Raw genomic sequence first — 24,212 nt, 5'->3', positions numbered from 1 at the left:
AAAAACAATAAACATGAAAAAACCAGAAAATAAGGAAACAACAGAAATATAAAAAACAGATTTGTTTTTCGGGAACTAAGAAACAAAATGAATGCTGAGTGCGCCTGCGGCCTACATTGATTACAATCCCAACCACCACGACAGCAGAATAAAAAATTAAAGAGTGGGAGGTAGGAAAAGACCAGAACATGAGGTCCTGGGTGATGAAACGAGGAGTGCAGGGGCCCACGATGTAGGGAACCAGGTGCCCGTACTGATCGGGGCGAGAACGAGTACGTCATGGAGGTGGACGTCATGTAGGGCTACGGATGTTATTTTTCGGAGGTTATCCTCCTTATTCTTTTCTCTCATCTTTCCTTCCCGAGGGACTTGCCTTAGTAGCCTCCGTTGATACTGTCGGATTCAACGGTGATGCAAGGTGAGCTGGATGTAAGGTCGTCTCGGGAGCAGGACCAGGAACGTTGGTGAGAGGGAGGCCCTAACAATGATGTAACGGCTAATAGCAGGATACACCGCAGTAACGAGATGGCTCTCTTCTGAGACCAGGACAACTCTTCAGTGGCATTACCGCGCCAATGTCATGTCCCCCCTGTCCTTCACACCCCCCTCCTTACCTCTTTGAGAGCGTCAATGGGTTGAGCACAGCAACCGTCGAAAGTGGTCTGCGGGGCAAAAGGGAAAAAACTTAGCACTCGGCCAATTGTGTGTATGGCGCCGACACCGGATAACTAAGGGTCTTGAAAATGTCTCACAGCGGGATGGTGGGTTGAAGATTTTTGCTTTTTTCCCCTTTGGTGGGAGTGTGGAAGGTTCCCAAATCGAGGGATTGGGGGTGATGGGGGGAAGTATTGGGGGGGTTCTAAGTTAGAACGGGGGCAGTGGATGGGGGGGTTCATCACCGTCACACTTTTAGGCTCCATACCCATGTTGAGAAAGGTGGTTTCCGTACCTTTATAATGTTATAACTATCGCAACTCTGATGCACGAACTTTGCAGGACGGCTCACCGGTCTACCTGTTGTCCTTGTCGAGTTCTGCAGGGTGACAAGCCGATGCAGCAGTGGTGCAGAAGCGGGAACCTGGAATGCATGAAGGTGGCTCGATTTGTGAGGTAGGTAGGCACCTACAGGTGGGTTGGGCCAGAAGAAACCTGCATGCAGTGAGATGCCCGCTGCCACTGTTAACGCAGGCACCGCCAGGGGAAAAGAACGTCCCGCCCTAAGGCTGAATGGGGCCATTCCCGGGTTTCCACACGGCCAAGTGCAGCGGGTGTTGTGGCTTGCGCGGGAACTGACGCCTCAAGACTTTAGCACGGGGGTACCCGCGGCAAAGAAAAGATTGGCATGACAGGGGGTTGTCAGTTTTAGCGTCACCACACTTTTTGACCGCTTCACCGAACCAAGCCACCACGAGAGGGTGTTCTCTCTTTCATTCGTGTAACATCCATGGATAATACCCAATATGTGCATAGCAGGCGATGGGTGCACCAACCCGGAATAGCCGATATGGAGGACCAAATGCGAGCCACCTCTGGGCAGCCAAACTCTGCGATGCCGGCCTTGGTTTCGCGATTGACCCATCCCATCTGTGATAGGGTACTTTTGAACTCTCTCCCGCTGTCAGTCACAGCACGAAGACAAGCACGAGACCAGTCAATTAATTAAGCCTTGCCTTGCCGAGGTGGATTCCTTCTCAGCCCTATCTCACAGGCCATGCCGTGAGCTCGATCGAATGGACCCGGACTGGCTGACGGGCAACCCAAAGATGGCCGGCTCTTGGGTGGGATGCCGTGGACGGAATGGGGTAGCTCTCCACCAAGCAGCGGAATCCCGGCCGGCTCAGACAAACAGCAGCTGAATGCCCGGGTTCCCATTGGCCATGCCCCCTTCTCGCTCGTGCCGACGACGCAGTCAGCTCTTACGACTTCACTCAACTCAGGGGTAGGGTAGACTGAGGGGGGATACTGCAAGGAACCCGAGTGACTAAACTGAACTAGACACCATCTCAATCCCCAAAACCAAGCAGGTCAGATACAACCAGATTCGGCTTCCCAAGGTTTGCGACTTGTCTTTCGCAGCAATACCTACCGATCATCCTGGTAGTATTTAGTCCTGTCGGGTCACGCTACCCTCCGTTTCACAATCCCGACCTCACGGGCTCCCCGTCTTCCCTGCATTTTCCGTTTTCTTTCTCGATTGCCCCGCAGTTACCGCTGTTGCCCACGCCGAGATTTGCCCTTGACCCGACTTCGACACCGAAGCCATGGACTTCCATTCGCTACTTCGCAAAGCCAAACAGGGCATTGAGGATTTCCTGCCAGGCGAAGAGAGGCATTCGCATACCCATGATGGCCATGAGTGTCACGAGGACGATGCCCACGCCGAGTACGGCACCAACCGATACTGCTCATTCGCTCCGCAGAGTTCGGGTCACCCCAAGTGGTATGTCGACGGCGCCTCGTATTTCTGGGCCGTCTCCATGGCCCTGGAAGGTATGTACGCTACTACTTACGCTTTCGCATCATTCACTTGGCGACCCCCATCCCATCACACACTCTTGGCGCTAACCCCACGTGCTCAGAGGCTCGAGAATACATCTACATCCTGGACTGGTGGCTGAGGTAATTCTGCTACCCGCGATAAGCCGAGAGGCCATGACGTTGGTTGACACTCTGTAGTCCGGAACTGTACCTGCGTCGCCCCCCTGCCCGCAATGAGCGCTACCGCTTGGATAAGATGCTCCAGGCTGCGGCTGAGCGCGGCGTAAAGGTCTACGTAATTGTGTACAAGGAGGTGCCCCAGGCCTTGACATGTGAGCAGTCCCCTTTGGGCCATGTAGGGCGGGCCAGAACTGACGAGAAGAATAGTGAATTCGATAGTAGGATAGCGAACCACACACCCTGACCTCTGGACGACACTGACAGCCCGCAGCACACCAAGCATGCTCTGGAAGCCCTCCATCCCAACATCAAGGTCTTCCGCCACCCCGACCACCACCACAGTGGCAATGACTTTGTCACGGGACTCCAAGAGCTCCATTCCAGCCTGCAGAATTTCAGCCTGAAGACGTTCGATCTTGCCAGGGCGTCCCAGGATGCCGTGAAGTCACTCTACGGCACCGCAGATGATATCGTCCTGTTCTATTCCCACCATGAGAAACTCTGCCTCATCGACGGGAAATTGGCATTCATGGGTGGCCTGGATATGTGTAGGTTATGTGTAAAAAGCCATTGGGAGATCGTGTGCTGACCTGGCCGTTGTAGGTTTTGGGAGATGGGATACAAACAGTAGGCTATGCCAGACCAGACAAATTGTATGAAACCATGCTTACAAGTTAGGCCATCCCATCGCCGACGCCCATCCCGGCAACATGGATGATCTTGTGTTTCCTGGACAAGATTACAACAACGCCAGGATCTACGACTTTGAGGATGTCGAGAAGTGGGAGAATAACAAACGTGCGTTTTTTTCTGTATCCCCTTCCGCCCATCCCCAACCAGTTTTGTATGTTTTGCCCTTTCTTCGACCCCGACTGACAAAAGTCTAGTCGACCGCACCAAGAGCTCCCGGATGGGATGGTCGGATATCAGCATCAGCCTTTCGGGACCCATCGTAGACAGTCTGGCAATCCACTTCACCCAGCGATGGTAAGTGCCCATAACCTAGAATTTTCTAACGTTGTGCTGACCTCTCCTCAGGAACTTCATCTTCAACAAGAAGTACAGCACGCGGGACATTGGAAAGTACCAGCTTCTTCAGGCACCGCAGGCGCATCGAGGCGCGGAGAGCCACCTCTTGGGTGACGGCGAGGACTATTTTGGCGGGCTGCAAAACCGCTTCTCGCGGCACATGCACCGCTTCCTTGGGGACGAGGGAGAAGCACCTCGCGCGGCGCCGCACCGCGAAAGTGATGGCGCCCATATCCAGCTGACCAGAAGGTATGCATGTCTAGAACAAGAATACCATTGCCCGCCATGCTAACCCGAGCAGCTGCTGTAAATGGTCGATGGGTACAAGCACAGAGCACTCGATCGCCAACGCCTATATCGAGGCCATCAAGAACGCCAGACACTTTGTCTACATCGAGAATCAGGTTTGTCCATTGTCATTCGTGTTGTCAGATATGCGCTAACAGACCTCCATAGTTCTTCATCACTGCCACATCAGACAAGCAAAAGCCGGTTAGCAACAGAATTGGCCGGGCCATCGTGGACCGTATCGTCCGCGCCCACCAGAACAACGAGGAGTTCCATATCATCGTCATGATGCCTGCCGTCCCCGCCTTTGCTGGAGACCTCAAGTCCGAGGGCGCCCTCGGCACCAGGGCCATCATGGAGTTCCAGTACGACTCGATCAATCGCGGCGGCAGCAGCATTATCGAGACGCTGCGGAGCTCAGGAGTCGAGGACCCCCACAAGTACATCAACTTCTACAACCTGCGCAGCTACGACCGCATCAACTCGAGCGCCATCATGGGCCGCGCGGAACGCGAAAGCGGCGTGCGCTACGGGGAGGCCCAGCGCGAGTACAACGAGCGCTACGAAGGAGGCAGCCACGGCGACAGCCAATACCGCCGCTACCAAGAAGCCGCCAGCCACCTCTCCGACCAAACCTGGAACTCGGTCTCGGCCTGCTACATGGACAACGGCCCCGACCTGGGCAGCGTGCCCTGGTCCGGCTCACCCGAAGACGAACTCAACGCCTTCGTCTCCGAACAGCTCTACATCCACAGCAAAGTCCTCATTGCCGACGACCAGCTCGTCATCTGCGGCTCCGCCAACCTCAACGACCGCTCCCAGCTCGGCAACCACGACAGCGAAATCGCCGTCATCATCGAGGACCCCACCCCGGTGCGCTCCACCATGGCCGGACACGTCTACACCGCCTCCGCCTTCGCCACCTCCCTCCGCCGCCAGCTCTTCCGCAAGCACCTCGGCCTCCTCCCTCACCAACCCCCCGACGCCGCCACGCGCAACTGGACCCCCGTCACGCACGGCCCCCCCACCAACGACTACGACTGGGGCTCACCGGCCGACCGCCTCGTCCAAGACCCACTGGCGCGCGGATTCCTCGATCTCTGGCGCAGCACGGCGCGGCGCAACACGGAGATCTTCCGGCGGGCGTTCCACCCGGTTCCCGACGACGAGATGCGCACGTGGGAGGACTACGACCGGCTGTTCTCGCGGTATTTCGTCATGCCGGGGGAGACGGCGGAGCAGGCGGCGGAGGGGTACCAGCAGGGCAAGGTGGACTACGGGCACGTGCGGCCGGGGGATTTCCCCGGCGGGGTGCGGGAGCTGAAGGAGTGGCTGGGCGGGGTGCGCGGCACGCTGGTGGAGATGCCGTTGCAGTTTCTGATTGATGTGGATGATTTGGCCAAGGATGGGTTGGCGTTGAATACGCTGACGGATGAGTTGTATACGTGAGGTGAAGGGGAGGGGGGGCTATTGTAGGGAAGATTTAAGCTGGGTGGGTGTTTATCTGTTAGGGGCAGGATCAGGATGACTGAATAGCACACGACGTTGAGACAGCGGATGTCTCTTTGGGTATTCAGTTACTTCGGCAAGATAGGAGCAATCTAAGCGCAATCTTTTGACACCACTTCGCTGAGTGAAGATATTAAAAGCATAATGATGTGGAGGGGCCGCTAAACACGCTTGCGCGGTTCCGCCAGCCAGCGTTACAGAAACCCAGGTATTCCATTCATGACCACCCGACATGCCGTTCGAAACCGATCCTGCACCGCCAGGCCAGCAGCGCAGGACTTTTTTTAAAAGATACATAGATGTGTGGCCCCACTGACCAGCGAACCCTCAACCCCCGAGCACCACACCGGACGCCACAACCCGCAATCACTCGTCGTCTTCCAATTCCTCAACCCTTGGCGCCATATAGTTGCGCTGCTGCGGGCCCGTGGAGATCTGTGTGGAAGTTGCGGTCGTGGTAGCACTCGCGGGGGCCGGCTGTCCAGTCGCGCCGGAGAATGTCGCGCCGGCAGCTGCGGAACCGCTGGCCGACTTCTTGCTCTTCTTCTTTTTCTTGGCGGCAGCGGGCTGGGAGAAGTTAGCATCGTGCATTGGCAGGATCGATATAATAACAACGGGGCAAACTCACCTCGTGCCACGCCCAAACAGGCTTGAAGCTGTCCACGACCGACACGTCCTCCCACAGGTTGGGGAACAGCCAGAAACCGGGCGACAGGACGAAGTAGGTGATGCAGAAGAGAATAACACGGAAGATGGCCATGGCAAAGAACAAGCCCATGAAGCACAGGAAGGCCCAGCTGAGGTAGTACCCTCCCTGGCGCAGCTTGACGGGCCACAGCGGGTAGCAGACGACGGCGAAGATGGCGGCCAGGGCCAAGGCGGCATACACCTTGCGCATGACCTGGCTGCCCTCCCACAGCCAGACGTAGTACATATCGTCGCCGGCCTCCTGCTGCGGCTCGATGCGCACCGTCCACAGGCCCTTGGTGCGCTTGCCCTGCTTCTTGGCCGGCGGGCCGTGGTCGTGGCCCTCGTGCGGGTCCGACTTGACCACGCGCAGCGCAAGCATCGACAACGGGAGGAGCTTGAAGGTGTTCTCGAGCGACGCGCGGTCCGTGATCTCCGGGAGCGCGGGGTTCTTCTTGCGCGCGGCCTTGTAGGCATCCGACTGCAGGGCGCGGAGGGCGCGTTTGACCTAGGCCGGTTAGCGATGGCGCGCGTGGCGAAGGGTGGGGTGAAGTGGGCTTACTCTGAACATGTCCTTGCGCTCGCCATTGAGAATGCAGGTGCGCGGCTTGAGGGTCTGGCTACGTAGGAACTTGGCGAGAGCAATGGCAACGGGATTAGGCGGCCCCGGCACTATCGGCTGTTGTTGGCCCTGAGGCGGGTGTTGGTGTTGATGTTGGTGAGGGTGGGGGTGCTGATGCTGGTGTTGGTGCTGGTGTTGATGTTCGCCTTCTTGACCTTGCTGCTGTTGTTGCTGCTGCTGCGCTTGCATCCGCTCCTGTGCCTGTCGCTTGAGATGTTCTGCGACCGTTAGCTCGGGTCGAACACGTATCGATATCGGACGGCGACCTCACCAATGAACTGCGGCACGGTCATGCCCATCTTCTCGGCATCAATGGCAAGCTGTCGTTGCATATGGGCAATCTGCTCCGGGCTGGGCATCATGGGCATCTGCCCGCCCTGGGGAGGGCCCTGGGGAGGAGGGGCTTGCATCGTTCCGGATACTCGGGGAGGTCGACTTGTGAAGAGGTCGAAGCTGTCGAGAAAATGCCGATGCTGGTGTAGCACCTGTGCTCAAAGGCAGTGGAACTCGAATCGACCAACGTGATGGGATCAACTCGAATTCCGCGCAGATCTGTCCTGAGGGTTAATTGCGCGATGGCCGTGGAGCGAGTAGTGCCGAGTCGAAGTCGGTCTTGGTGGGTGGTTGCTGGTCTCCAAGTTTATTCGGTACACATCCGTACACGTATCTCAGAACAACCCCTGCTGCATCTTTCTGGTCTGTGCTCCTGGCACCTTGCTCCAGAAAGCTTGGCGCTGCAAGCCATGTTTATGTAATTCATGAATGTATTCGCTCTTTCATTATTCCAGGCCGAGACATTTTGGAGGCTTGGTCCGGGCTTTCTGCAGGGCTGATTTCAATCCGCAGCCTCCGCCACTGCCGCTTCCTGCACCCCGCGCGCCTCAGCCCTCTCTCATGGCACCCTTCGAGAAGCCCAAGTGACGAACCAAGCCGTCGAAACCTGCAACATGGATGGCTGCAGCGGATGAACGGTTTCAGAATCATGCTTCTGTCGTTTATTGCGTGTGTCGTGTGCGATACTGCGACGCGCTAGGCTTGTTTCGGCGGGTTGTCTCACTAACGCAAGCTCTGAGCCACTGGATTTTGACATTTGACATGTCCGCAAACTCACCATCTCAACGGCTAAAAAATGGAAACGCGATGGGAACGCAGCCAGCGCGGCGCCTCCTTCACCTCGCTCACCCAAAATGACGGTTCCCATTGCAACCCTCTCGTTTGAGTGGCTTCGCTGAGCATGAGTTATTTGCGCATTCCAGTGCTCCACACACACTTCGGCCTGACAACAGAACAAAAACAGACTGGAGCAAGTCCACACTGATCTGATGAATGAATGTTTGGCAGAGACAGCCCCCTGGAACTCGGCATCCCTTGTCAACGTTACTTGGGAAAACCCTCCCCACAAGGGCATCATGGCAGAGGCCCCCGCGCAACGCGCAACCCCTTTTTGACACAATACCCACCAGTTCGGCGCGATGGGTAGACTGTACCTTGCGTCTGCCTGTCGGATGGCTAGCATCTACCGAGATCGAAACATGCGGGCAAGGGTCTCCCATCTGGCCCGGTTCCCAAGAGATCTCATAATCCACAGCAGGTCCCAGCAGGTCCTAACGTTGGTCGCGGCCACGCCCGCCGTGCCGTTGGGCTCGGTTTCAGGAAAGAATAGCAGCGCCCCATCGCATGGCCTCCCTCAGATCTGAATCTGCTCTGTCCATTGCCAAATAAGCGGATCGGGCTACACGAGACCCAGCCAATCTTGACGGCCACGAGGCCCCCTTTCGCAGACGTTTGTGGCAATGCGGTCGAGACGGTGGCCGGTGTCCAAGAAACGAGTGAGACATGACACGCAGTGCGGCACCTTTCGCGACATGTCACTGGTCAGCCTCCCACGGCGGGTGTGGACATGTCGCCCGCGACATCACCCTCCCCCGGTTTTGTAAGCGCCAACTGGTTCCTCGGCCAGGCCCCGCCAGCCTATCAGATGCCGCCCCCTGCGACCTCACATCCGGCCACTGTCCACCACTAAGCCAGCACTGCTCAGCCGGCCTGCAGAGTGTGCTACACTTTCGACCGCCAGCCGTGATGTTATGTAAAGATGGCTGGTCCGTCCGCGCCGCCGCGCTCTGCCTCCCTTCCCATTCCCATGTGCTCTGTACATTTTCTTTGTCCTGGGTGCTGGTCGCTGGACGTGTCCTTTTGTTTCTTTCACACCGAGGCATGAGTCCTTCTCTTTCCCTTTAGTGGCTGCTTGAAACCGCCAGCATGGATACATTTTCTTCATGGTTTGCTTCCTTTGCGTCATGTTGTGGCCCGCGCGAGAGATCTGGGTCGACCGAGTCAAGCCGCCGGCTTGTCTCGAACCGTACGCCGAACCTGGTCGGCGCCGAGAGGAATATCGTCGTCTTGCGGGACCAGCCCGCCGTCATCCCCCGGCCATCGGCAGAGCCGGCGTGGTCGAGTGAGAGGACGTACGAGAAGACGCTCGACAGGGAGGCAGAGCGGACGAGGTTACGGAGGCCGGCGAGCCGCGACAGCTCCGTGAGGAAGAACTGGTTTTCGGGATCGTCGTCCTCGGTCCGCCGGCTGCAGATATCAGGACCAACAGATTTCCGTCACCTACAATCCGAGTCATTCCAGTTCCCTCCGCAGGAGACAAGGCCACGTCCCCGCTCGTTCCGGCCGATCGAGCTCAGCATCTACCAGCCGGACAACCGGCTGTCGGCCATCCTTCCGCACGTCGACTGTGAGATCACACATCCGCCCCGGGCCTACACGGGGAACAGCTCCAAGTGGGACGCCAGTAGCAGTTCGACGCTCACCAACGAGCGGGGGCACCACCAGACCATGTCGTTCCACATTCCACGGAAGCACCGCCGGCAGGAGTCCGGCATGTCCGAGGGCAGTATGAGCCCGCCGAGGATACCACCCAAATCCAGGGCGCGTGCTTCGACGGCCCCGAACACGGAACGGATCGTCGCACGGATCGCTAGCGCCATGATCGAGAAGGAGAGGCTGCAGGCTGAGATCAACTCGGTGGTGCAGCGGCAGAGCGCCTACTTTGGCAACCGGCCGCTGACCGGCTTCGACATGGGTGGTGCGTTACAGTCTGCCTCCCACGCGAGAGCCCAGCTAACATCCACAGACATCGAACCCATGCCTTCGATCCCGGCCTTGCCGGCAGCCGCCCCGTCGTTTGCCCAGCGCCTTAGCCTCGACGACCGCCCTCGCATCGCGCCGTCGCGGGTAGCCAGCATGACAGTGCAAGAAAAGACACTGAGCCTCACCGCAGCTGCGCAGTCCCAACCCCCGCAACCCTCTTTCTTCGCCAGCGCCCGCCGCCGCGCCAGCTCGCCCGAGAAGGGCTCCGAGCGTCTCGAGCGGCCCCTTGCGCCACCCCTCCCCCTCGTCCTGCGGCCGCCCCTCCGCAAGAAGAAATCCTTCTCCCGCGTCTCCCACTGGCTCTTCAACCCCGACGAATCGGACGAAATCCCACAAAGCGCCGACACCACCACCCCCACCACCATGACCTTCGGCACTACCACCGCCACCACGGCCCCAACAACCACCACCACCTCCCCACGCCCAATCAAGGAATCCGACGGGTTCTACCAGTGCGTAGCCCCCCCCGAGGGCCTGCCGCGCACCAGCATGGAGACGTCGTCCTCGGTGTACACGTGGGAGACGGGCGGCGACGACGACGAGGGCGACGAGAGCGCCAGCGACGGCGGCGCCAAGACCCTGCCTACCACCACGGCGGCCTGGTCGCCCGATCAGACGCCCAAGCAGGGCTCGTCGACGAGGCATACCACGCCGGTGATTGGGTTTGATAAGGCTGAGTTTCAGAGGGAGATTGCGGCTTCTGGCGGTGGTGGTGGTGATGGGTTGGGCGTGGTGAATCCGTATGTGAATGGCCCGAGGCCGATGAGCGTGGGTGTGGCGTTTTAATTTTATCACCAACCTTATCTTCTACTTTTTTCTTTCTTTTGTTTACTCTGGGTATTGATACCCCCGTACCAGTGTATCTGTAGGGATGGAACTTGGGATGGATGGATATATAGAGCGGTGGGTTGGCTGGGAAAATAGATGCCCTGGGGTTGCGCCGAGCTGGATGCTTGGCGACAACGGGCTGGCATCTATCTATCTGATCGGGTAATCAGGGACAAGGAAGGGGGTTGTTTGGCGACAGGTTTGCTACATGGCCCGGGGCTGGCCATTACTGTTACTACTACTACCGATGATACCATGGCGTTGTGTTTTGATACCTCCGCAGATAGACAGACAGAGCAGAGCTTATTCAAGAGATTTCTTGCTGGCACACCAACATACACGGATAAGCATGTCCCTGCGCCTGCACTTGCACCCCTCCAGCCGACTGCAACTATGATCTGTCGAGGTTGTCTGAGACGGGTCGTAACCGCCGCGAGTGCATGTCTTGAATCAATATCACGCAGCTGGGGAAATTAGCTAGCCGCCGAGTAGGTCTCGCTCGGCTCGGCGGGCGGGTCTTGGTGTCACGGGTCTCAGGGGAGTTGCACGGAGAGGGAGGCACGCAACAGAGCGGAAGATTGGGGAGCTCCGGGAGCTCCAGGGCTCCAGTTCCATGCCAGATACAAGGAAGCTTCCATGTACCGATGGGAAACATATGAGCCGCTCCTTGGCGTCGTGGTGCAAGTTGGGCTGCGGCGTGGGCTGATCCACGCCGCAGGTTTTGGCGATCGGGAATTGGTGATTAAATCCCAGGCAATTGGATTTTTAGAACAGTGCAGGCGTAAATTATACTTGAAATTAAAAAAAAATGCGAAACCAGTCTGGGTCTGGCACACAGCAATCTCGACTCTTTTGGCGATGCAACGACAGCTCGAGTTTGATACACCAATGGCTGCTGCCGTCCGTCATCACGTCAGCACGTGTAAAAGGGCCAGAGAAACCCGGCCGGGCCGTGCTATTTTCGGAAGCGGGATATGGATTGATCGACTTGCGATCCCGAGACCCGGTCTTTCCGTCCGGGCAGGTTTCTCAGCCATGATCGTTGTTTGTAGGTTACAACGTTGTTTGTTGGCCATGACTGTTGACCCGGGCCGAGTTGGGACCTGGAAGGAAACCCGTGCCGCGCCGGGGCCAGGCTCTGCCCCAGCGCCGATCGTCAACCAAGCTGCCAGGGGTGCAGTGGGGCTGCACGTGGGCTGCTTTGGTGGTGGGTTTCAGGTGCAGACCCACAGTTAACGTCTTGGCTCGGCCAAGTGGCTGCTCGCTCGGCTGGGCTCGGCCAACGCACACGGAACCTTGATCAACTTCTCGGGGGCGGTCAACATTCTGGACTTTTGTCGGTGCTGGGCATCGACCATCAACTTAAAAACCGGGTTTGCAAAGGGATATCGCACGATTAACGAATACGGCTAAGCTAGACTTATGTCGGCATGCATTCCTGATTTTAAACCCCCAGCAACAACAAACTGACTACGCCGTGCCGATCACTGACAGGAGACGGCCGCAACAAGATGGCCTCGCTCATGGACTGGTTCCGCAGGGGCCGCTCGGGATATGCGCCTCTTTCGGGCCCCAACGGGGTCCCTGATCAGAACACCCGGCCGATGGGGACTCGACGCGCTACGAAGATTGCCGGCCTCACGCTGATAGTGATTGTGGTGGGCTATCTGGCCGTCAACTTCATGTCCGTTCTCCTTGCCCTTGACATCTGCCCAAGCTAACCCCCATAGGAAACCCGGGCCTCCAAAATGTGACACGCCTGAACGGAGCTACCAATGCGGCACTTCCATCTCCCACTCCTGGGGCCAGTACTCGCCCTACTTCTCGGTGCCGTCCGAGATTGACGCCTCCATCCCTGATGACTGCGCGTTGACCTTTGCCCAAGTCCTCTCCCGCCACGGGGCGAGAGATCCAACCCACGGCAAGACCCTGCTGTACATCATCCTCATCAACAAGATCCAGCAGGCCGTCGCCTCCGGATCGAGCTCTTACGGCCCGGGCTTTGAGTTCCTTCGCGACTACAACTACCAACTGGGCTCAGATCAGTTAACCCGCATGGGCCAGCAACAAATGGTCAACTCGGGACTCAAGTTCTACGACCGCTACCGCTCTCTCGCCCGCGATTCCATCCCCTTCGTCCGCGCCGGCGGCCAGGACCGCGTCATCCACTCCGCCGAGAACTTCACCCAGGGCTTCCACGCCGCCCTGCTCGCCGACCGCGACTCCACCGCGCGCCCCCGCCTCCCCTACGACATGGTCGTTATCCCCGAGACCCCCACCACCAACAACACCCTCCACCACGGCCTCTGCGACGCCTTCGAGCGCGGCCCCTACTCCACCATCGGCGCCTCCGCCCAAGCCACCTACCTCGCCACCTTCGCGGAGCCCATCACCATCCGCCTCAACGCCAACCTCCCCGGCGCGAACCTCACCGCCGACGAAGTCATCTCCCTCATGGACCTCTGCCCCTTCGAAACGGTCGCTTCCCCCGGCGGCGCCACGCCGGCCCCCTTCTGCCGACTCTTTACCCCCGCCGAGTGGCGCCACTACGACTACTTCCAGTCCCTCGGCAAATGGTACGGCTACGGGCCCGGCAACCCGCTCGGCCCCACCCAGGGCGTCGGCTTCGTCAACGAGCTGCTGGCCCGCCTGACGCGCCGGCCCGTCCGCGACGGCACCAGCACCAATCGCACCCTGGATGGGGACGCCGAGACCTTCCCGCTGGATCGGGCGCTGTACGCGGATTTTAGCCACGATAATGATATGATGGGGGTGTTGGGGGCGCTGGGCGTGTATGATGGGGTGGAGATGCTGGATAATAGCACCAGGCAGGAGCCGGCGGAGAGTGGGGGGTATGCGGCGGGCTGGGCGGTACCGTTTGGGGCGAGGGTGTATGTCGAGAAGATGCGGTGTGGGGTGGAGGGGGAGGAGAAGGTCAGGGTGCTGGTGAATGATCGGGTTATGGCGTTGAGGGGGTGTGGGGCGGATGAGAGGGGGATGTGTGACCTGGGACGGTTTGTGGAGAGCATGGCGTTTGCGAGGGGGGATGGGAGATGGGATTTGTGCTTTGATTGAGATGGTGACTGCTTTATTGATACCCCGGTTACGTTGGAAAGAGATTATGAACGGGAGTTGAAGGGTAAGGATAACAAATTACACATTGTACTTGTTCTGGGGCTTGCCTGGGATGCTGCACGCCCCTCGGTGAGGACATATGGGTAAACGGCTCTCGTCTCATCATCTATACTATGTGCTTTCTTTCGTATTTTGCTACAGTAATTATGCTCTGACCTCACAAGCATGGAACCCGTAATCCACTAAGGCGGGCTCTTGGCACAGGTTAACCGATCGGTGCAGGCTTGGCATCGGCGGGGCTGTTGCTTGCGGGTTTCGGGCCCTTCGGGAGCAGCCAAACGCAGCCATAGGGCGACACGCAGCCGGGCCGCAGCAACTTCCAACTTGCGCCTTGATTTCCTCCATCGCGCACCCAACTTTGTTTGCCAAAGCCGAAAAAAATCCCTCTTTCTCCCAATGCCGACCTCAGCGCTCGCGCATCCCAATTGAGACCTGGTCCTCCTCGCAATCCCGCATCGACCGACTTGCATCCAGCACAACACCGCCACCAACAACACAAACCAACCCACCATGAACACCGCCGGCGCGGTCGTCCTCGCCATCGTCCTGCTACTCCTAACAGTAGGCATCGGCTGGGTCATCTTCACGCGCGTCCGCGCCTCCCAGCTCGGCGTAAGTCCAACTCATCCCATCCCCCCAAACCAAGCCAAACCACCCTAACTAACCCCCCCCCCCCCCATAGTATCCCCCCACCCCCCCTAAAATCCTACATTCTCTTCTTGGACCGCTTCCCCACCCCCTAAACCGGGCCCACCCCCCGGAGGGGTGGTATCTTCGGGCTGGTTCTCCGACACATTCCACCTCAACGGCCCCGGTGGCGGCTGCAACGCGCGCACCGCTCCGGGGGCCTTCGAGGGCCCCAAGTCTTCGGGGCCGGGGTTGTATAACGCGGCATATGTCAACGGTGGTGGGAGTGGGGGGGGGATCGGGTCTAGAAAAGGATATGACCCGTGGGATTCGAGGGTGGGTGGGTATAACCCGTATGAGGAGGAGAGGGAGCTGGGGTTGGTGCCGCCTGGTGGTGGGAGCGGGGGTGGGGAGGGGTATGCGATGAATTTGGCGGTGGCGCCGGGGGGGTCGACGGGGGTGCCGGCGGTGGGTGGTGGTGACGGTGGTGGTGGGGAGGAGGAGAGGCGTGGTCGGCCGCGCAGTCGGTCGCCGGGTCCGGGGCAGGGGCAGGGCGTTGGTGCTGCTGCTGCTGTGAGGGATCCATTTGGTGATGGCGCCGAGCCGAGTAACTTGAGCTTGCGCGGGGTTAGTCCGAGGCCGATGGATGATGGCGCGTCGTTTGCGGCGAGGAAGGCTGCGAAAAGGGAGGAGGATCGGAGGTCCATGTTCCGGGAGGAGGTTTGAGGCTATGGTGGGTGGGTAGGCGGGGGGTAGGTGGTAATTTGTCGGCGCTCTCTCTTTCTCGGGTGCTGTATTTCACGGGTTTTATGTGCCTTTTCGGGGCGAGGTGTTTTGGGGCCGGCTACTGTCTGGGACATTTCGGGATCTGGTAGGGACCTGGGCTGGGTTTGGGCAGGAGTTTGGCCGGCTGCTGGTTTTGGGCAAAATTTACCTACAATCTTTTATGCGATCGGTATCGTTCTCCCTCGCTTCGCTACGCACTCTTTCGGATAATGGTGCTCTCGCTAACCAAGCATGCTCGCCCGGGGACGGCGGCGATGGGAAGATGGCGAAATGCCATGACGGGGAGTTGTGGCCATCAAGTCGTTGGCCACCCTGAGGGGTACTGCGTGGACTCTATGCATTGAGGAGGGGTAAGACTGAGTCCAAATATCAAAGACACAGACGACGTTTCTGTGCCTAGTTCCACGAGTACGACGCAGAATCGTCATGTTTCACCATTGGGAGCAAAGGAAAAAGGGCCAACCGATACACTGCTAGAACGAACTATCCGAGGCTAAGAAACATGTATTCTACCGTAGGTATGTACAAAACTCAGCCAAACCCCTTTTCACGCCCAAATTGCTTCTAGCCCCACAATCTGAATTCTCCCTTTACTCCCTCTGGCCACGGTTGATACCACGACCGCAGCCCTTCCCAGGCGCGGCGCTCTCATCAGCGGCAGCAGCAGACGTGGTAGGAGCGGCGGTCTCATCGGCAGCCGCAGCAGTGGTAGGCGTGGCAGTCTCAGCCGGCGGCGGCGAGCCGGTAGGCGAGCCTCCAGGACCACCAGGGCCGCCAGGACCTCCAAAGCCTCCACTTGGGTTGGCAACACCGCCGCCCTCACCGTAGTACACGGCCGGGTTGATGGCCTCGGACCTGGACGAGTCAATACCGAACGCAATCCACGCGAACAGACCATCCTCGATGCTGTCGCCGAGCAGGGTGTACTCCATGACGGGGTCGACCCCCTCGGTGCCGGCCTCCTGCGCCATGATGCCGTCCTGCGCGTTGGTGGTCAGCGGCTGGGTGTTGCTGGCGTAGGGCTCGACGGCCTCAACCGCGGAGATCAGCGTCTGGTCGAAGAAGGTCTGCCCTACGTGGCTGGCGTAGTTGTCCAGGCCCAGCGTCTCGTTGGCCTGCAGCGTCGCGTTGGTGTGCACCATGACGTGGATGTGCGGCGTGCGGCCCGTGTAGTGGCCCGGGAACACCGACTCGAACTGCGCCACCCCGTCGGCGTTGGTGGCCTGGATGCCGCGCAGGAAGGTGTTGTCCAGGTTGGACGCGTCGCTGCTGTCGCCGTTGCCGTTGGCGACCACGCCGCCGTACACGCCGGTGGCGTTGCAGTGCCAGATCTCGAGGTACACTTCGGGGATCGGCTCGCAGGAGTCGATGTCGATGACCTGGTAGTCGAGGAGGAGGGGCACGCCGGCTTGGTCTTCGACGACATCCTCGCGGACGTACTCGCCGGCGACATCTGGGGCGGGTGTTAGAGTGCGATGAACCAAAGGGGGTGATCGAGGGCTGAGAGCGGAAGCTTACAGTACGGTCCTTGGGTCACCTCAGGGGTGAGAAGGCACGACTTGTAGCCGGAGAAGAGCGTGGCGGCGTCGGTGTTGCGGGTGTAGCCCAGGGCGGTCTTGTTGTGGTCGGTGCCCAGGACGGCGTCGAAGTCGCGCTTCTTGAGGCCGCGCTTCCGGCGGGCCTTCTCGACGACGGCCTGGCGTCTGGCCACGTTGCGCGCGCTGGTGCCGCGGGCCTTGAGCTTGTCGGCGCAGTGGGCGAGCGAGGTCCGCTTGACGGACTGGAGGTAGCTGCGGCGCTCCGCAGCCTCCTGAGCGACGTCGTGGCCCGGGTGGGCGGTGACGAGGCTGGCGAGGGCCGCGAGACCGGAAATAGCCTTGGTGAAGTGCATGATGAGGTAGAATCAATAGGATGGAAGCTGAGGAGTGAGGGCTGTTGGTGATGAGAGGACTTGGTCGAGAAGCTGCCGTCCCAGTACATCTATATACTGCTCAACACTATCCCCAGCCCCATACTAATGACACCATCTGCGCCTCTCCATATCAACACGCGGCGCTGGGCGAAGCCATGGCGTTTCCAAGGGCCTTCCCTGTCCACCAACCAGATGTTTCATGATCATCGCCCACGATGCCATTGGTGCTCTTACTGCGGACGCAACTCCTCCCCGGCGTCCCCGCGTTGCTATGCCGAAGCGGACCAGGGTCACGATGCACTGGAACATTAACTCCCGGATGTAAATGCCATTTTGAGCCTCCCTGATCGGCAACTACCGCTTTCCCGGCGCCAGACCTCCTCGCCCGTGTCTTGGCTTGAGCTTGGTTGGACTCGTAGTGATTAAGGGGCCGACTCGACGCGCAGCTTTCAAGTTTAAGCGGATATATGGTGGAGCCAGGATTACGCACGCACGCATGCTCTCCCACATCCCGAACCGAGAGGGCTTCTTCCGGGCTACGGGCGGTGATCGACAGTGACAAGTGGGACCGCCATGAACTCAACCTTCCGATCCATACGGGTAATTACTTTTCCTGTGATTGGGCAATGGCATAAAAGAAAATATCTCGACGATGAGGCTCGAGAACACGACTAGGATATCCTAGCCACGAGAACAATATGGGATCACGGAGGTGGCAGGTTTAAATTTGAAGCATACGCGTCCATGGCAATGGTCCTAGCCATATCACCATTCTATTTATGCATCTCCGGTACGGGTACCCATCGATTAGCGATGGAGGAGAGGGCGGTGAAAAAGCCAGCACACATGGGAACCTAACTAAGAATATGACGCGGGTTGATGTTTCGAATCATCTCCTCCAAGTTTGATTATATTTCCCTAAGAATTAACCCAACTTCCCCTCTATCCAGAGAAGATTATGAAATTAATGCAACGTAGTTATCCTTAGGTCTTCCTCACGGCTCCGGGAGGCTGACACTATAGGTTGTATGATATAGGTTAATGTTTTTGTCGTCCGTCCCTTTCGGCCAGCCAACTGTATACCTACCTAGGTATTCAGAGTCGCAGAAGTGTTCCATTTGCCGACGGTCACTTCTTGGGATACTTCATCTAGGTACCTAGGTATTTACCAGACACTCGCTCACACACTCATTCGTACACGTCACGAACTCCATGCCCTCCACGGATGCGGTCTCAATCGCTGTGCAGGGGGCGGGGTGGACCTCCTGTAGTCGCGAGCGGTTACCTCCAGTACCTATTCGGTTGAGGAAGTTCGGGGTTGGAGTCCGTTTCCTTTCGGCCTGGCCCGGCCAACTCACGCTCAATATCTGAACCAACCCACGAGAGTCTTCTAAGTCATTCTCGGCTCGCTGTACCTACCACTCATGTTCACCACGTGGTGTGTTGAGGATCCTAAAAGTGATTCCGTGAACCAGTCTCTATTAATGGTCATCCTATGCCACCAGGGCATATCTAACCTCCCTAACCCGGCCACCAGGCCACGGGCCACGCGTTCTAAAACCCCTTGCGATCAACCAGCGCAAGGTACTTAGTACCTAGGCAGGGGGTTGCCTGCTCATTACAGGGGTAAGCTCCTCGACGAGCATGTAATCCTCCGCTCCATACACGTCATCAAAGATGCTGTATAAGATCTGTTGGCGTCGTTCTTGGGCGTAGTCGGCGTCGTATGCGCCCAAGCCCCGCAACTCTGTCCGCGCAAGGTCAAACGCTGCGCGATGAATGTTCCGGATTATATGAAGGTATCGGATCGTCTCGGCTGGGTTCCCCAATTTGCCCGCCCTGTCGCGGAGGTTCGCCCATCTCTGTGTCCACTGTCCCCGAAGATTCGCCTCCACTGCCGTGCCCTGGCAAACATTGCAGGGTTCAGTTGATTCTGCCCTGGTCTTGCTGCGTCCCCCTGGTTGCCAGTTTAATTGCTTTGCACCGAACGTTCGCAACTGACGCAAGGCAGCCGCATTGCGGGTGACATACGGATAGGATATAGCACATTGTTGTGAATTCCAGTAGTGTGCAGTTGTGTCCGTTATTGATAACCCCGGGCACGTAAATGAATTTGTACCAGGATAGGTAACTACTGGTGTGTGAAATAGAGGTGATGCTTGGCGGTGGGTGCCGACTACTAGCATGAAGTGGTGGATAGCTTGCCCGGCGGCGATTGGAGCCCTATAAGTACCTAGTTTACTCAACATGTTGACCCAAAGCATGACATTGAGCCGCTAGGGAATTCAGATCGAGATGTCTCATAGCAACTTTCAGGGGTTACATCTTTGTCCCTGACCTTTCTTTCTTTTTGAGTGCAGCAATCTACCGAGTAATGTGTGTCCAACCGTTAGCGACGAAGACAAAAGTTGCATCTCACTGGTTTGTATCACGATTAGCCCCAGAAACCAATCCTCTTATTTAGGTATCTACCCCAGATGGTCCGAATCACAAGCTGGCTTCCCCTGGCCACAGCAACTTAAAACCCGCATTTCACCGCGTGCTCCGATATCTAGCATTGATCCACGACCACCCAGAAAAGAGGTGTAGGTTACACAATTTTATATTCATTATCCTTTTTAATCTACCGTTCTCTATAACATCCCGCGCCCGACCAAATTCAGATCGTGATCATCAGGTCATGAACAGTCATGAAGCAAACCAACGCCCTGCTTCGCCGTAATGTCCAAAACGCCAATAAAGCAACCGTAAAAGCACCTTGCGCCATCCCATGTCAAAATCCCACGCCCGTGTATCGCGGGTCCGCTACGCCGCCATGCACCGCCCGAGATCCAAAAAAAAAAAAAAAACCACCGTCATGACTGCCACACACCATTTTTCTCCCTCTTCCTGTTTCTCCCTACACTCTTTCTTTGCCCAACATTCCTCCGGATTACTCCTCCACGTCCATCGGCCTCTTCCCTTTATCCTCGCGCTGCCTCTTCACCGCAAAGCACTGCACGGCACCAACCACCGCCACGGCAGCACTGCCATACCAGGCCAGCGCAGTACAATCAACCTTGCGGCCCATGGCGTACAGATAGCCAGCAACCGGCGGAGCGACCATGCGGCAGGCGGCGCCGGCGCTCGCGGCAAGACCGTTGACGCGGCCTAGCACCGTGGAGCTGGGGGTGGCCTCCTTGATGAGGATGAGCAGCAGCGGGTAGAGCAGGATAGAGAAGAAGTTGCGGACGGCGAGCACGGCGTAGATGGCGGGCCACAGGGCGGCCTCGGGTACGTACAGCAGCCACGGCACGAGCAGGTACACGAGCGGGTGCAGCACCGTGATGAAGAGGAAGAGGCGGTAGATGCCGACGCGGTCCGCCATGATGGGAAACACGACCGCCTGCATGAAGAGCGCGATGGCGCCCTGCTCAGCCATGACGACGCCGACCGCCTGCAGCGACATGCCTAGCCCGCCGGGGGAGTAGAAGGGGTTGCCGCTGGCCAGGGCGAGGGTGGTGGGGATGTTGTTGTTGGGGATGCGGTCGTCTTCGAAGAAGATGGGCAGGAGGTGGTCGAAGGTCATGGAGTGGTAGGTGAAGATGGAGAGGGCCAGGATGATGGCCATGATGCGCCTGTAGAAGATGCTGATAGGGGGCTGTTGCTCCTTGGTCCAGCTGGGCGAAGCCGGGGGAGCCGCGTCGCGCGAGCGCATAGTGCCGTAGTTCTCGTTGCGGAGATCGACGGCGGGGCGCTTCATGGCGTCTGAGGTTTCTATGAGAGGGGTGTTCTCAGAGAGGTAGGGGAATCGGAAGAGTAGAAACACTTTGGTGAAGGTTTGTTTTCTCCATGTGCAGATTCCTAGATTAGACCTCTATCCTATTTCACCGATGATGGTACCGATGCTCCAAACAAATAGGCACTGCGAAAATTAGTAGGGGTCGAATTGTGGGAAGAGGTGGTTAGGAACTCACTGATGGAGTATGCACGGGCTGTTTCCAGTTAGCAGATGCGATGACTAAGGAAGAAAAGGGGGTGAAGTAGAAAACATACGCTCATGCTCTGGCTTCGTAACCAGCTCGCCAAACCATGGTCTGGATGACGCCGATGTTGCCGTTTAGCAGACCACCGAGGGCCCGGCCGATCAGAGCCACCCAGATGTTCTCGGCAAAGCCGACCATGACCATGCTGAACATGGTGCCGATGCATCCAAGCAGCAGGACAGGCTTGCGTCCGACGCGGTCTGACAGACCGCCCCAGTACATGCCCATCAGGGCCTCCGCCAGGGAGAAGGCCGAGATGAGCAGACCGGCATAGAACGAGGCGTCATCTTCGTTACCGACCTCGAATCGCTTGATGAGGGCCCAGGCATACGGGAAGATGGAGGTGAGCGCGATGGGCTCGGCAAGACGGACAATGGCTGGAGTGAAAGGGTTAGCTACAGGTTTACGAAGTAGTTTATTTAAGTTGTTGTCACTGCGAGGTGGCTGGCTTACCTAGCAGAAATAGCTGGACCGTGGGGAATTCATCCGGGTTACGGTGACTTGTTCTTTGTGTTAGAGTCATTGCTTCGCGGTATGGCTTTAATCTTACGCTGTCCGCAGCACCGGATGGGTGATGCGCCACAGTATCTCGCTCTGTTGTCGTCTGAGTGGTTATCCCCGAAAGTGCAAGTGAGAGAGAAGTCACTCGATATCCCCTGTTGCAGTGTTTGGCTCAAAACATTGGGAACAAGAAAGGCAACACAAAAGAGAGCGAACCGAGCTTAAGAACCAAACTTTTGTTGAAGAGGGGAAGGTGCGCAGGTGCCACCGACATGCAAAATTTGAATGACAAGGGTTCATGTGGTTGATGTGCATGGCCCATGCTCTGGACCGGCCAGGATCGGGAGGTGAGTGTTCGATCGAGTTCCAGGCACAGTCCCGCCCAGCTTTCCCAACACGGCCCCAACCATTTTTCACCTCGCCTACCTACTGCCTGTTCGCATCGCTCTGTCCCCAGGCCGTTCACTGCCTAGTTCTACCAATGCAGCTGCCATTTCTGAGGCTTCCTCCATCCTCCATCCTAGCCATCAATAGTTGCAGTTTTGTATCTCTTGCATGCGGCACTCTGCATGGACATCCTGGCGGAGAGATGTTCCCCGTCGCATGTGGTTCGTCCTTCGGAAGAATGCCAGAAAGGAACGTTGCCCCTCCATGAAATGTTTCAGTGGCGTTCGGTTGGTCGGACCGGGCACCCCCTGTCAAGCAGTTACTAACTGTACGGACACGGTGTGGGGCTTTTAGGGTTTAATCGCACCTCAGTCCTTGAAAGTATCCTATGTTTTTGATGAAACTGCAAGCTTATCTGCTCCAGATGATAGAAGTGAAGTCTTATCTCTAGATTATACCGGCTTCCAAACCCAATCCCCGTGGTCGCCAAGGGAGGCCGTTCCGTTAATCGGCAACGATAAGAAAAACAGTGCGGTTCACTCGCCAAGGCCGTTCAACAAGGATCTGCAGATGGCTGAGGTTGCCCGCTGCGATCCTTGCAGCCCTCGCGCGCTAGCAGGGCCGAGGTTTTGTGGGGAAAGCTTCCTGGTTTTGCTCCGATATCTCTGACTCTGCATTTTTTATATCGTCATGGAAACCCTCGGATTGGCCGGCCACCGTCACATCACTCTTTTTCACCGTCGGTCTGGTGTTCACAGGCTCACAGGACACGCGTATCTCGGCTCCACGAGAAAAAAAAATACTCTCTCCTGTGCTGCGCCGAGGAAGGGATCAGCAGATTTCTTGTGCAGTGTTGTTTCCTGTCGGCAGCCGATGCCGGTGAGCGGTGAGCCCTTAGCGGGCTTTGGCTTCGTGTGTTGGTCCCATGGTGGTGGAAATGGGGTTTGGAAGAACTGATTGTGCAAGACACCGATATCTGATAACTGTGGCGATAGAGATCGTATACCTTACTTGAATTGCTGCAAAGCCTTCTAAACCCTGCCGAACCTGCGTCGAAAGTTTGTTCAATCATCGCGCTTGTGGAGACGACGATTCTCGGTTCCCTGTTGTGGTGTCGGACACAGCGAGATCCACACGGTGGCGGTGCGACACGGGTCTGGGATGCGACATGTGAGCTGCTTCCGACATTACCACCCTCTGATAACGAGAGCCCGAGTCAGGAATTGTCCAGCTCGGGGAAAGAAGAACGACGAGTCTCGCCGCGAGCGCTTGTGTGGAGAGACTTGTCGTTCTGGGCCTGGTCAAAGAACGCTATTGGCCCCCTCTTTTACTGCACGCTTGCGGCTCGAACTTGGGTGTGTGGCCCACATATGCACGACGCCGTCCGGCATGCGCCCTGTTTAGCCGAGTACTGCCGTCTCATCCGCGGAACCTCCTCGAGGATCAAGTCAATTCCGGACTCGCACTGTGTACCTCGCGGAATGGGTGGCGCTGTTGACATCACCGCGAGCGTCATGTGGGATGAAAACGAGGAGCAAGTCATCGGACGGTGTTTCACCTCGGGTGCGCCACCCGGCTTCTGAGAATGCAGGAGGAATGGCTTTGTGAGACGGACCGGAATGCTTTGGAGAAGATGCCAGAATTCGATGGGAGGAACCTGGTTGCCCAAGAACGACCCCCTGCAATCCCATTAGGGGAAGCCGGTGACATACTGCGTCCAAGGATCGCGTTGTTGTGACTGCCAACTGCTTTTGCTTCTGCAAAGTGCTGTGGGTGCAGAACACTCTGCAGGAGCTGAAACCGCTTGTCAGTCTGGTCATTGTCTTCACAGAGCATAAATCAGCGGGAGCTGAGCAAGCCTTTGTCTCATCCACCCTTTGACAGGTTTCAGGAAGCCGGAGACAACGGGGCTACACAGTCTTTTGAAAGCCCGAGAGAGGCGTAACACAGCCGAAAGCCTGGCAATGCCCCATCCCTGCCTGTGACTGGACATACCCATTGCATTGTTCAATACGATTAGAATGCGGCGAAAGTCCAGAAACTACGCCGAGGAGCGATTGTG

At 57.6% G+C, this 24,212-nt stretch overlaps 8 protein-coding genes across 8 annotated transcripts; 4 read left to right on the top strand and 4 right to left on the bottom strand.

Annotated features, from left to right (window-relative positions):
* Positions 1-2,261: 2,261 nt before the first annotated feature.
* Positions 2,262-5,424, top strand: CHGG_03883 (uncharacterized protein; the record flags this gene model as incomplete). Its single annotated transcript, XM_001223096.1, has 9 exons — positions 2,262-2,490; positions 2,580-2,619; positions 2,677-2,817; positions 2,923-3,206; positions 3,337-3,456; positions 3,546-3,645; positions 3,697-3,936; positions 3,989-4,091; positions 4,144-5,424. The coding sequence occupies 9 exons, from the start codon at positions 2,262-2,264 to the stop codon at positions 5,422-5,424; spliced, it is 2,538 nt and encodes an 845-aa protein (XP_001223097.1).
* A 426-nt stretch (positions 5,425-5,850) lies between these two features.
* CHGG_03882 (uncharacterized protein) lies at positions 5,851-7,203 on the bottom strand (the record flags this gene model as incomplete). The annotated part of the gene is made up of 4 exons (XM_001223095.1): positions 5,851-6,051; positions 6,113-6,679; positions 6,734-7,011; positions 7,065-7,203. The coding sequence occupies 4 exons, from the start codon at positions 7,201-7,203 to the stop codon at positions 5,851-5,853; spliced, it is 1,185 nt and encodes a 394-aa protein (XP_001223096.1).
* A 1,849-nt stretch (positions 7,204-9,052) lies between these two features.
* On the top strand, positions 9,053-10,735 carry CHGG_03881 (uncharacterized protein; the record flags this gene model as incomplete). Its single annotated transcript, XM_001223094.1, has 1 exon — positions 9,053-10,735. The coding sequence occupies one exon, from the start codon at positions 9,053-9,055 to the stop codon at positions 10,733-10,735; it is 1,683 nt and encodes a 560-aa protein (XP_001223095.1).
* Positions 10,736-12,288: 1,553 nt separating this feature from the next.
* Positions 12,289-13,852, top strand: CHGG_03880 (uncharacterized protein; the record flags this gene model as incomplete). The annotated part of the gene is made up of 2 exons (XM_001223093.1): positions 12,289-12,461; positions 12,547-13,852. 2 exons carry the CDS (start codon positions 12,289-12,291, stop codon positions 13,850-13,852), a joined length of 1,479 nt encoding a protein of 492 aa, XP_001223094.1.
* Positions 13,853-14,422: 570 nt separating this feature from the next.
* CHGG_03879 (uncharacterized protein) lies at positions 14,423-15,265 on the top strand (the record flags this gene model as incomplete). The annotated part of the gene is made up of 2 exons (XM_001223092.1): positions 14,423-14,528; positions 14,676-15,265. The coding sequence occupies 2 exons, from the start codon at positions 14,423-14,425 to the stop codon at positions 15,263-15,265; spliced, it is 696 nt and encodes a 231-aa protein (XP_001223093.1).
* A 650-nt stretch (positions 15,266-15,915) lies between these two features.
* CHGG_03878 (uncharacterized protein) lies at positions 15,916-17,216 on the bottom strand (the record flags this gene model as incomplete). The annotated part of the gene is made up of 2 exons (XM_001223091.1): positions 15,916-16,778; positions 16,844-17,216. 2 exons carry the CDS (start codon positions 17,214-17,216, stop codon positions 15,916-15,918), a joined length of 1,236 nt encoding a protein of 411 aa, XP_001223092.1.
* Positions 17,217-18,832: 1,616 nt separating this feature from the next.
* CHGG_03877 (uncharacterized protein) lies at positions 18,833-19,286 on the bottom strand (the record flags this gene model as incomplete). Its single annotated transcript, XM_001223090.1, has 2 exons — positions 18,833-19,141; positions 19,269-19,286. The coding sequence occupies 2 exons, from the start codon at positions 19,284-19,286 to the stop codon at positions 18,833-18,835; spliced, it is 327 nt and encodes a 108-aa protein (XP_001223091.1).
* Positions 19,287-20,169: 883 nt separating this feature from the next.
* On the bottom strand, positions 20,170-21,785 carry CHGG_03876 (uncharacterized protein; the record flags this gene model as incomplete). The annotated part of the gene is made up of 4 exons (XM_001223089.1): positions 20,170-20,993; positions 21,194-21,211; positions 21,295-21,639; positions 21,716-21,785. 4 exons carry the CDS (start codon positions 21,783-21,785, stop codon positions 20,170-20,172), a joined length of 1,257 nt encoding a protein of 418 aa, XP_001223090.1.
* Positions 21,786-24,212: the final 2,427 nt, after the last annotated feature.

Source organism: Chaetomium globosum, genomic scaffold (genome assembly GCF_000143365.1).
Source record: "Chaetomium globosum CBS 148.51 scaffold_4 genomic scaffold, whole genome shotgun sequence".
NCBI lineage: Eukaryota > Fungi > Ascomycota > Sordariomycetes > Sordariales > Chaetomiaceae > Chaetomium > Chaetomium globosum.
Note: the sequence above shows the minus strand (reverse complement) of the source record. Positions and strands in the feature narration are given on the sequence as shown.